Here is a 12474-nt window from a genome sequence, read left to right on the forward strand (position 1 = left end):
CATGCAATCAAAAATAGGATGCCTACAAAAGACAATTAGAAAACAGGGAAGGCATATGAAAGGAAGGTACAATGAGTAGAGATCAATGCTTTGGGTTCTAGAGAAAGAAACTGAAATTGGGGAAGCCAAGGAGCTGAGAAAATAACAAGGGAAGGGTACCAGCCTCACTACTCACATCACTTCATGTTTACTGGCATGGGGTTTTGCATTCATTGGCAAGCACAATCACCAATTTCATTTTAATAATTGTGAGTTTAAATAGTGCACTGACTATTCACTGATCTCAAGGGACTTGCCAGAGGTGTTAAATGCTAGGAGACCAGTTTTACAGATGGGAAACTGAAACACACAGAGTTTAAAGTAAAGCAGTCAAAATCTTATATGAACTCAGAGATCTCAAGCCTTCTGGTACCCATACCAAGTGCCCTCTGTTGGGTAACAGCAAGTCCCTTTCAGCTTCATCAAGATGAATCAGCTGTATCTCAAGAGCATTCAGATATCCTAAATAGAATCACACTTCATACACTCAGGCTCTAAAACAGGTAAACAAACAACCTTCAGTTCTTAATTCCCTGGGAAAGTCAACAGGAACTTTTTAGAATCTGGTTTAATTAAATCCATATTGTAGGGGGAAGGAAAACACCAGAAAGGAATAGTTCCTTGACTTACCACCACTCCCTGAGATAACATTTTGACAGAGCTCCTGGGACTATATTTTACTAGTGATTCATGCCTTCAGGAGAGTGGCTGGCCTAGAGTTTAAAGCTGTCATTATATTTATCAAGGCACTGAGAGCTCCTCTGCTGGGAAGTAATCTCATCCAAACAGTTTAATGGTCAACATTCTCAGCATCACTCTACTTCCATCAAGTATTTAACGCCATGCTGTACTCGTTATAATAGTTTCCAGTCTCCTGAGGTATGCAAAATAGGATAAAGTAAAACTGAAGAGCTGCAATGCAAGTTTTACCTGAATGTTAACATCTGCCCCATTATTCACTAGTAGTTCAAGACACAGTGCTCCATGAGTGGAGGCAGCAGCAAAATGCAAGGGAGTGAATCCATTATTATTAGGCTGATTTACATTAGCACCATAGTCAATCAGCTCATTAACAACAGAATCCTGACCATTGTAACAGGCAATGTGAAGTGCAGTATTTCCATAGATGTTCATTTCATCAATCTAAAATGAGACAAGGAGACATAGTTAAAATTACAGACATCAGCTTACCATTTTACATAATGCATCACATACTGCAAATGGAAATAGCTGGAGGCTTGAACTGTCATAGGGCATATTTCTCACCAGCAGATTTCATTGACAAAAATATACTCACAGAGAGCTTAATTCGGAATGCTTTACCTTTACTATTATTAACTTTTTATCTTACTGGCCACTTCTAAAAGCCAGTATGAAGCTTAAAGCTGATAGCAGGACTATATAATGATGATGATGATGATGACGAAAGTCCTAACAAACTGGAAAGCTTTTACATATAAGTGGACAAGTAGAATAAATAAAAAGCTCACAAACTTTATTTAAAAAAAATTAAAACACTGACTATTGAATTTTTATGAACGGAATCAGGCTTAAGAGCTCTTTCCACAGATTTCTTTTGTGAAGGGAGTGAAGGTGTCTGAAGGGAAGGTTAAACTGCACAGCCATTTACAGTTGAGTAAGAAACCACTTTCAGTAGCTCAGTATTGTAAAGATATAATTAAGATTACGTTAATTCTTGATGACCAGCTTAGTATTCAACTGCTGTTCTGTAAAATAGGACAAGACAGATTGTACAAAAGACTCAGGGATGACGTGAATACCCCTCCACGAAATACAGGCGTCTCAAAGATCATACCCCCAGTGGTGGAGAATGTGGAAGTTAAAGGTAGTTATCAGCATAGTACTGCTAATAACAGGAAACACCTATTCACCTTCAACTTCACAGTCAACAGCCTGTGAACATGGACTTCTGAATTTTTTTTGGCAGGTCAAGTCAGCTGAAAATGCAATGGCAAATGCCATGGCTTTATTTGACATCTCTGATTAACCAGTGCAGGCTCTTCTGATCATCTCACTGCTGCTTTGAACCACTGAGTTGACAATATTATACTAAGAGAAGTCTGTGCCCTGAAAAAAAGTTCTTTTCCAGAGTGAAAATAATCCTTCTCCTTTCCTCCGTCAGCTACAGAGGAAATAGAGGTCCCTAAACTTAAACCGCCTGAACTACTGCTTAGTAAAGTATGCAGTATCTATGTTGAGAAGAACCTCTCATCATATCAAAGGGAATGCTGAGCCAAGGAAAATTTCATTATTCCATCTTCCTCTGCAGGAACAGCATATATTTTCTGATTTCTTCAGCAAGGTGGCCTGGAATTTACTGTCCATATCAGACATTTTTTATTCCAGAATGTTTCCTGGCTCTTGAACCAATAAACCACATGAAGCACAAGGTGGTCCAGAAAATGAGAACTATTTTCTTTAGAAGCTCTGCCAATGTCTGTAACAGCATCCATAAGAAAGAAGAAAAGAATATCTCCAAATATGGAGAAACATGGAAGCCACAAAGTGCACATTACCACATACCTCTACCCCCAGGTTAAGGAGGTGTTTCACAATGTTAATCTGCCCATTGGATGCAGCTGCATGAAGTGGGGTGTAACCCTTCTTGTCTTTACAAGTCACTTCTGCACCATGATTAATCAGTAAGGCAACAACTTCCAGGTGACCTTCAAAAGATGAAAGATAGTAATCAATGAGTATACCATCCTACAGCATCACTTCTCCCAAATTACTGCTTTCTTGCTAATACACTTCCCCTTTCACTGTTGCTTCACAATGCTTCCACAGTTCTACAAGGGAAAAACCAGCATTTTTGTAAGTGTTCTCAATCCCAGCTCCAGGCCTTGTCAAGAAATTCACGCAGTCACCTTCACCAGATGTGTCAAATTTCTCTTTACTAAATTAGTCTTCCAGTCATTAAAAGAACAAAACCACACCTCTTTCCCATTTATTTCTCTAAAAATAACAGGTTTTGTTTTACTCTCCCTGTTACAGAAAGAACAGTGAGCACAGGAGCATGACAATACAAGTCTCCCAAAACAGCTGGTCCTGCTGATGTCATCTGCAAACACAACTGCTATCACTTGTTGGCTTTTGTTAGCAATACAAAAAAAACTTCTAATAAATGATAAAATGAAGGTATCCTCTTTTCTAGCACCACTGAGGACACAGAAAACTAAATTTCAGGTAAGTGCAAATTTGATCCAAAGCCTACCAATACAAACACAAGATTTTCTACTGAATCCACTGATCTTTGGATCAGGTTTTTGACTCTCCAAAACTGTATCATTAACACAAAACTGTGCAAAAAATCCTGAATACAGGTCTAAAAATGTTTGAATCTGAACTCATAGTCTATACACACATACTTAGTCCGCAAACTAAAATAGTTGCAATAGCCTCAACAGTCACACAGATTGAGAGCTGACTGCCAGATCAATGGGAAATCTGTCTTCCGGAGTCAAATGCCTACCCCCGAATTAGGATCTCCCTACAGAATACAGGGGAAGAACAGAGCATCTCAAATGCAACTTATAACCCACCTGTATCTTCAGTTTCCTCCTCTCCCTGAAGGTCTCAAACCAACTGGCCTGCCTTCCCAGGTAGTGCCCTAACCACCAAAATTAAATCAAGGCTAACTGAGGAATAGTCCTTATTGCTTCATGTTGAAGCAGAGCTGTCTTAGAACTAAAAATTTATTATGTCAAACACCACATAAAGCTGTGCACCATCTGAATTGTACAGCACTTTCATGACAGAGGCAGCTCTGGTCATGTGCAGGACCTCGGAAACTTTATGGACAAAGTCCAAAGTGCCCAAAGATATTTAAGCACTCAAGAAACTACGTGAGGGTTTACCGGATGAGATGCGCAGGTCTCATTATCTAAATTCTGTCCAAATTACGCTACAGACTCCTAAAACCCATTGCTAATTTAGGCCTTAAATGTTATCTAGATATCTTGAAAAGTACATCATGATTTTCTGAAACAAATTAAGAGCAAAAGAGATCTGGAATTGCACAGCACAATGTAAAAAGCCTTTCACCTCTGTAGCGTGGAGTTCAAAGCTCGCTAGCTCAAAAGCCAAATCACATTTGTTGGCAAGAGTTTCTCCATCTGTCTGTGTACATCAAAAAAACCCACAACATGCTTTTCTCACAGTTTGAAATCTCCTATTATCTCATTTCCAAAAGTGCCAGGATTAAAATCATGATTTTGACAGGTCAGATGGAAGAGTTCCTGGCCGAGGGCACACACCACCTCACAAATTATAATCTGGAATATACTGCTTGGCCAACAAAAGCTCTTGAACAAGTGTGACCACTATCACAGGCAATCTTGTTCTAGCATTTTTAAATTATAATGCCCCACTATAAAAAAATTTTCCTTTAACTTGAAAGGAATGATAAGGTTAATTGATTTAATTAAGCAATATTTGGTAACACCACTAATGTTCTGAATAGACAAATCAGTTGCTCTTGTCCACTCTAGAATAAAAGATGACAATTTGCTCCTAACAGGAAGAAAGCCTAGGAACCACTTCCTAACAATATCATAACTTAGCTACTTACAAACATAGATAAACAGCAAAATTTATGATCATATTTATCTGCATTTTATATAAAGTAGTTTTTAGAAAAAACTGAAACAAATATAACCTGTATTTTTTCAAGCTCAAATATACTTCAGGCTGGAATTACGAGTCAGAAAAAAAAGACCAAAATGAAAAAAGCAACACACAAAGCCCACAATTAACTGTGTTAAAAAGGAAATCACAGCCAAGTTCTCACCAGCTGCAAAACTGTAAATGGACAGTGTGTATTTAGATCAGCTGAACCCTTGCCTCCTCAGGGTAAATACAACACTCACTTTCCATGGCCAGGTCTGCTCTTGTCCATTTTAAAACATGCTGTTAGTTTGTGAATAGGAAATTAAAAAGAAGGAGCAACAGCCCAAGCCTTACCCATGTACGCTGCCCAGTGAAGAGCTCTTCTGTCCTTTTTGTCAAAAGCATTGATGTTTGCCCCCTTGGCTAAGAGCAAGTTCACCATCTAGAAGTAACAACAGCAGGTAAACCAACCCTGTAGATCACACACTCGACAGTTTATAACAAATCACTCTGGCAATAAAGTTGGGATCACAAAATCCTGCTTTTGAATGATAAATTTGTGAATTACACAAATACTGTTCAAAGCTGCGTGCATTAATGTGGTGATGGCCGCAAGTAACCAGGACAAGTTCTGTGTCCACAGAGGGGGCTGAGAGCACGCAGGGTGCTGCTACTCCAGTGTGCTTCAAATTCAGCTTGGCAAAAAACCTAGAAGAGAAACAGGCCTGGAAGAGAAACATTGCTCTTAGTTGTTACTGTTAAGACCAATTTAAGGGGTTTTCTTGTGGATTGATGGGGACAAGATTCCTCCAGAACGTGAGGTAACAAACCCTAAAATCTGCTTGATCTTTCAACAAGGAGTGTCTATTTCTTGCCAGGCCATGGCGATTTTTACTAAATTTCCCTGTGCCCATGGCTATGCAGACAGGCACCAGGCTGCTTCGCATATGATGCTGGCCTTTTAGACAGCATGGCTAAGAAGTGAAAAGCTGCTTTCTCCATCACCAATCATCCACCATTAAACATAAGAAAAATCAGGGAAAAAAGAAAGGAAACTGAATGGAAAACACATTCAACAACTGTCTTTTTCAGCAAAACATTCTAAAATCATAAATTACAGACTGGATGATTGTCTTCCTCTCATACACTGCTTTGCCACAGACACCAGCTAGTAACAGCATATATTCAGTTAACATTTCTGATATACTCTATCCAAAAGCTCAGAAGCTTTAGATTATGACGGTTAGACTCAAGCATTACTATCTCTTTCCTACAGTGCAGTATTTTAAAGGCCAAACATCATCATCACTTTACAGGAATTTCCATTCCTTTTCCTTCTTTTAATTACAGTACAACTGATCAACTTTTGTTAACAGAAACCTACTGTTCCAGTCTAAGAGCTTTTATTCCATATCTAGATCTTCAGGTGTGAAACGGGCAAATGAGGATGCTTGCACCCGGATCTAAAGACGCTAGCAAAACCCTTTACGGGGGGGGGGTATTTACAAAAGTACGCTTTTTTTCATATAGAAATGGTAATTAGACTAGAAGGGTTTGGTTGTATAAGATAAGTAGAAAAACCAGAAGCACATTTTCTAGAAGAAAATTAGAATAAGAAAAAATTAGAATTAGAAAAGCAGACAGACTGGATCTCACACAGCTGAACATTTCTTCAGCGTGAAATGAATCCACAAGTTTTCCCTTCTTTCCATTCTGCCACTCTTACTTTCACAGGCAGTCAAGCTCAAAAGAGCCAAGGACACACTTGAGTTGCCGGAGCTGGTGGCACAGCCAGCTCTCAAAGTCTGCACGCACACCTCGCATGCTGGCTCTGCACAGGTACTTTCCAGCCAATGTCTCGTTTCTGCAGGTAGGAAACCTGTCGCACAGTTTGGAAAGCAGCCAAATTATAGGAATCATGGGGGTCAGGGATATGGGCCTCAGTCTAGACCCAGCCACAGCAGGTCAACCGTTTGAAGTGGGAAAATATATAAATAAACGAATGATCAATTACGCTCTTAAGTAACTCACCTCAATGTGGCCATTCAGTGCTGCATGGTGCAATGCTGTCCGCCCACCTCGGTCAGAGACATTGACACTGCTCAGCATGGGGATGATGACTTCCGCACACTTCACTGCCTTGTTTGCAGCCGCCACGTGCAACGGTGTCTGCCAGTTCTTGTCCCGAGCATTGACATCGGCCGAGTGCTTAATCAATACTTGCACTGCTTCCTGCAACAGCCACACAGATATATCCATAACCAAGCAGTTCGAATAAATACATGGCCCACCTTCTTGACAGCTCGATCATGTTACCTATGTATATTACTTATGCATATCAGACATGGCCAGGAGGAGGGAAAGAGAACAACTTTTATCAAAATAACCTCCCAGGGTAGGGAAATGGTATTGTTGATTCAAATGCTAGAGTACACATCACCTTTGCCGTCATTTAGAGCAGCGTCCTCACAATCAAAATTTCCCAATTTGATTTTAGGATGTACAAAGCTGCCTATGCAGAGAGCCCAACCTGTTCAGATGATTAACCCTCAGTACCCCAGTCATCATAACTGTGCTCTCATTGAGGAAATGAATGTGCTTATTTGAGCTCACAGTTACAGAAATGATTTACAAAATGAAAAGCACATCATTTTGGACAGTAAAATCATGGCAAATTAATGTAAGTTTTATTTATAAACAGGAAAAAGAAGAAAATAAAACAGAATACATGAAAACAAAATTTTAGCTTTGCAAAAACATGAGAATCATGGGCAAGGGTTGATGCTGGTGTCCCCAAGTTAAAATTAGCATTCCTTCCCTCCCTGAGGACTAAGCATAGGCCAAGGGTCTTCACTGCAACATCCATTCTGTCAACCTAAGACCAAACAACATCTTTTAAAGTTAATTTTGTTGCTTAAAAGTGAATATTTCCCAGTGAGAAAATATACTGCTCTCTCTTGAGAGACTGTCTCGCTGGAGAATTCACAATCAGTTCTTTTCTGCTTCTACTCATGCATCTGCCATTAAGCAAGTCAGATGAAAAAAACAAGTATCTCTCAAAATTACATTTTGTTTCTTCTTCCTTTTTTCCCCACAAACAAACAAAATACAAAGGAGCCACTGGGACACAGTAGCATTCAAGTAGCCTTGTCTGCTAATTACAACTCACAGCTGGTAATTGGGAGGGAGAGCCCTAGTCCTACATAGTACCTTATTCTTTTTGCATAACTGAAGTTTTCTGGTAAGCCCAGCCAAAATTTTATTACTGAATATCAAACACATACAGTGTGTTTAAATAGCACTTTTGTGTCTAGAATGGCCCAGAAGAGTGCCTGCAGTCTGTATCAACAGTACATCCATTACTAGGAGTTTTAGTTCTTTGTCCTCAACCGATCTCAGCAATTTCATTTTCTACAGCCATCTCACAAACTGTCCTCTGACAGATTTGTTCAGTTAGCGACACTGCATCTCTTACAGCACCAACAATGATATACCACTGTTGATGTCTCAACAGGATTTTGTTTTTTAAATTACAGACCTACTGTTTTAGAAGTAATTTAAATGTAATTCACTGGAGACCTACCCAGCTGGGACATGAAGTCAGCAGGAAAATTCATGCACTTTGACTCTTAATGAAGGAAAGAAAAAGTTAAGGGAGAATTTTTAGCAGTAAATAGTAAGGACTGAAAAGTCTAAGCTAAAAATATTTAGACTTTTTAAAAAGCATTTACACATTTTTGTTTACATCTGCAAATCTGCTGCTCTATCAGATTTGGGATCAAAACGTTAAAATCCTTACGGAGAAGTTTTAATTTTATTGCTTTTGAGAGCATGAGCTATCCCTTTTTAGTAACATAATTTTCTACACATACATGCAGTCCACAGCTATGGTGTAAGCCTCTGTATTCAGTGTCTCTAGCTATCCCAAGTTATCATAGTGAAATCTCTTTACTTTTTCAAACTGTGTAAGGCTGAAAACTGATACATCCATTAACAATCCTGCACAGACACATGTGAGGGTCTTGATTTGTAAATAAAAATTTAAATCTCTAAAGCCCACTTGAAAAATCATTACGACTTAAGCGAAAATGTGTTCATGCTTTTAATCAATCTATAAAAGGGTACAAGGAGACAGCTTCTGAATCCTGTGAAAGCTTCATAGTAAAAGATTGATAGTAAAACTTAAAACTTGTAGGTGATCATTCTAAAAGCAACTGTGCTCACAGAAACTTCAAAAACCACACTGAATCCTACTGGTCAACTTCTGGACCATGAATTCACCTCCTACTATCAATGTGAACGATGAATTCACCTACTGCTATCTACAACCATCACTATCAGTGTCGTCCTATTATACTGAAGCTGCCCATTTGTTAGCTTGTGTAATAAAGTAAAAGCAGCACTGAAAGAACCTCAAAATGCTGAATCTTGTTTCAAAAGTATTACCAAAAGTAGCAATTATCATATAAACAACAAAGAAAAAAGACCAGGAAAAGAAAGCTATGTGTGTTTATAAAATATAGAGCAGACTATGAAAAGGCATCAAAGGCTGGTGCCTTCCCCTGCTGCCTCACTACTGCACCTGGCTACTCACTTTGAGGTACCAGAACTGCTGGCACAATGCAGACAGTTTCTCATTGTGTAATTGGCCTTCAGCTAACAAAGAGTTAAAGATGAGACACAAACCCACAGAAAGACATACATTTTCTGTTAGGACTGTTACTGACAATAAAAATCATGTACTCTGATGCATCCTAAAAAAGAAACCAAGCACACTGCAATTCCCACATCAGAAAGATTGAGGCTGTTTTTTAAGGTTTAAGCCTGACCTTTGTTTTCCAACATGGCTTTTTGTATTTTGCCTCATTACAGCATTCATACTCTATCAGATATTCCTTTCAGAGGGTTTCAGCGGATGCCAGCAGCTGGGAAGCTCAGCCAGCAGCCAAACAATGCCCAAGTTCAGAAGCAAGCCCAGGATTCCTGCCTCCAGGCTTGGCAAGCACTGGGACTGTTACGGAGGTGATTCGAGTCCATCAGTCTCTGGAAGACAGCCACCCTCTGTCTCTTTTACAACCCCTCCCCTCATCCCCAGCAGCCAATTCAGCCTGCAGTTGGGCTCACTGTTAACTAAGTATTAGAAGGATAAAAGTATACAGGGAGGTCCAAAATGGAAAGCCAAGAATAATGGTGCAGTTGAAAACACAGTCATGCCTGAGCTGCATTCCTGATAGTTATTGCCGCTCCTTTTTGAGATAGCAATGGGAGAAGTACAACATGATGCCAGAAGATTTCTACTTGTCAGGGAGAAGAAATATGGGCTAACCCTCCATTATGCATGAATCAAATGCATTAACAGAAAACCTAATGGATGCCTTGAAATGCAATTAACCAAAACAAACTATGTGGTAATACGTGTTGGATCACATACACATCCACTCCCTTCTGGCACATGCACAGCGTGCACACATCCATATGGATTTATTTATTCCTCTTTATTTCACCACTTGAAGATGATGTGGCCACTGTAGACCACTGTGGACTCTATCCCACTTCAGTCCTCATCACCCACTCCAGCTGATGGTTGTTCAATATGACTTGCTACAGTAACGTAAAGCATTCTACAAGGTGAAAATCAACCACATTAAGGCTCAAACGCAGCTATAACTAACTTGTAAAAGCTGGCTTTCAGCTGCAATGCTAAAGGCCCTGCACACAGAAAATGCTTTCCCTGTTTGCATCACCGTGCTACCTACTATGGCTCTCAATGCTTTGCTTTTTCCCCCAGCAGGTAGTTTACGTGCAAAAGCAGGGTAATCAAATCTTACTCACTTCACTTCTTGAAGCAACTGCTCGATGGAGAGGAGTCAGCCACATATTGTCCTTGGCATTAACACGAGCGCCTGCAAGTAAACAGCAGAGGTTACATCCATGCCTTGGGTGCGACATTGAAAGCCTTGCCCAATTGTTTCCTAGTAACAAGAGCTGAGCCGTATGTGGTACTCCCAGCGCTCCCCACGACTCTCTTGGCACCCTGTTCACCTTGGAAATGCATTTCCAGATCCCAGATAGACAGGAGCTGAAGCGTGATTTGGAAAGAAAGGAACTGGATAGGTCGGACTATTATCAGGAATAGCTTTGTTTACAGGACACAAAAGAAGCAAGATTTGTTGTAGGGGATTACATATGTAGGTACATGTATGTCTATGTATATGCATTTTTTTAGATCAGCTGATACAGTTGGGGAAAAAAAGCAACCCTTTGCTCAGAGCACTGCTGCCGTCTGCAGACATAATGAAGGGAACAAGCCTGAACAACCATCTCCTTTCCAGCTCCATCAGAGAGACCACTAAAAGATGTAACTGCTTCCCTGCTTCACAAATCTTGCTGGGATCAAGAAAACAGGACTGGGAAATGCTCAGGTTAAGGAGGAAACTGGGCACTTGCTGCGTCAGCTTCTGGGGTCATTATTCAGCAAACATCAGAAGAGGGATGAAGGAGACTATCCGTTTGCCTTCTGTGTGGTTCAGTGATAATGTGCACTCCGACAATGACAGCTGCTCAAGAAGATGGGTTTGGGGTGGCTTGCCGGAATAAAGGATAAAGGAAGAATATTTAACAACTACAGTGGTGCTGGCTGACTGCAGACAAAAAAAAGGATCCTGTATATTTGTGTGATAAAACAGATTTGTTTGAAAGAAATATTAGAGCTGTTCACTGATGTGACACCACAGAAAGGAAATCTAGTGAAAAGGACTAGAGAAACGAATTTTAAAAAGGGCTTAACCTGAAAATGTTGTACCTTCTCAGGCCTGCAAGTAGCAGCACTAGTCTGAGAAGACTAGCACATGCAGAAAAATTTTAGAGAAGCACAAGCATCATGCACATAGCCTGGATGAGCCTCTGAACTTCATGAACAAAGGGATTCTTAAGCTTCATTTTGCACCATAACTTAAGTGCATACAAAAGCCTGTAATTAATAAATCACACTCTCTGAATCAGAAGTACTTTCCGAAAGCCGTTTCTCAGGAATATTAAGGTGCTTGCCTCTGAATCACAGTGGTTACTGGGAATCGTGCTAGATAATCAGAGAAGAAACAAGTTCTTTCATATTTCCACAAGTTGGAATATAATTTTTTGGCTGTAAGAAAAAGAAAGGCACTTTCATAACTATTGCAACAATTAGAGGCAATACTCCAAACTCACTTCAGAACCTGGTACCTGGTGGTACAACCTGCCCTCTGGAAAAACACCCTTTAGAAAAGACAACAGTTTCAAAGATTTTTCTAATGAATCTGTCTAAGCAGGGAAGCTGTTAGCTTCTTTTGTTTTCACAAGAAGGCCATTATGGTTGACACACATTAGTATCCTGCCCTTTGCCTACACTGCCCAAGGCCCTAGAGACATGTAAGGCAACAACCTCCTTCACCATCAGGAAGCTGACAGACAGGACTCCAAGGCATCTCTTACCTTGTAAGTACCAAAATACTGATTTGGCCTGGTAGAGGTCTTCGGGATGCAAATTGCCTAGATGAATTCCTAACGATTGCCACCAAATACCTCTTTTCGGGTTTAGAAATTTATTCTGTACTTGCCTTGGTTTTTTGCCTTATGTTCTTAACTAAGGTTTCTTTTGGTTTATTTCTACCCATTCACTAACTCCTACAAGCAGACGGTGGCAAATCAGAAAGGCTTATTTATGTGTGGAGTAGCAAAGCACGACAAACATACCATTCCTCAGTATTCAAGAACTCCAGTGGCACTGGTGAATATGAAGATGATTAGAAAACCTAGGGAAGCGTGTCT

The 12474-nt window shown here is 40.0% G+C and overlaps 1 protein-coding gene across 17 annotated transcripts in view; it reads right to left on the minus strand.

The window, feature by feature from the left end:
* The window catches only part of ANKRD44 (ankyrin repeat domain 44), a 143422-nt gene that overhangs the window by 52569 nt on the left and 78379 nt on the right, over positions 1-12474 (minus strand). For all 17 annotated transcript variants that reach the window (XM_030017871.2, XM_030017878.2, XM_030017867.2 and 14 more), the window contains exons 4-8: positions 10501-10571; positions 6700-6900; positions 5023-5110; positions 2584-2726; positions 970-1182 (exon numbers count right to left, since the gene is read on the minus strand). In XM_030017871.2, the coding sequence (XP_029873731.1) occupies positions 970-1182; positions 2584-2726; positions 5023-5110; positions 6700-6900; positions 10501-10571 (716 nt within the window). The remainder of the gene's footprint in view (positions 1-969; positions 1183-2583; positions 2727-5022; positions 5111-6699; positions 6901-10500; positions 10572-12474) is intronic.

Source organism: Aquila chrysaetos, chromosome 6, assembly GCF_900496995.4.
Source record: "Aquila chrysaetos chrysaetos chromosome 6, bAquChr1.4, whole genome shotgun sequence".
NCBI classification, from domain to species: domain Eukaryota; kingdom Metazoa; phylum Chordata; class Aves; order Accipitriformes; family Accipitridae; genus Aquila; species Aquila chrysaetos.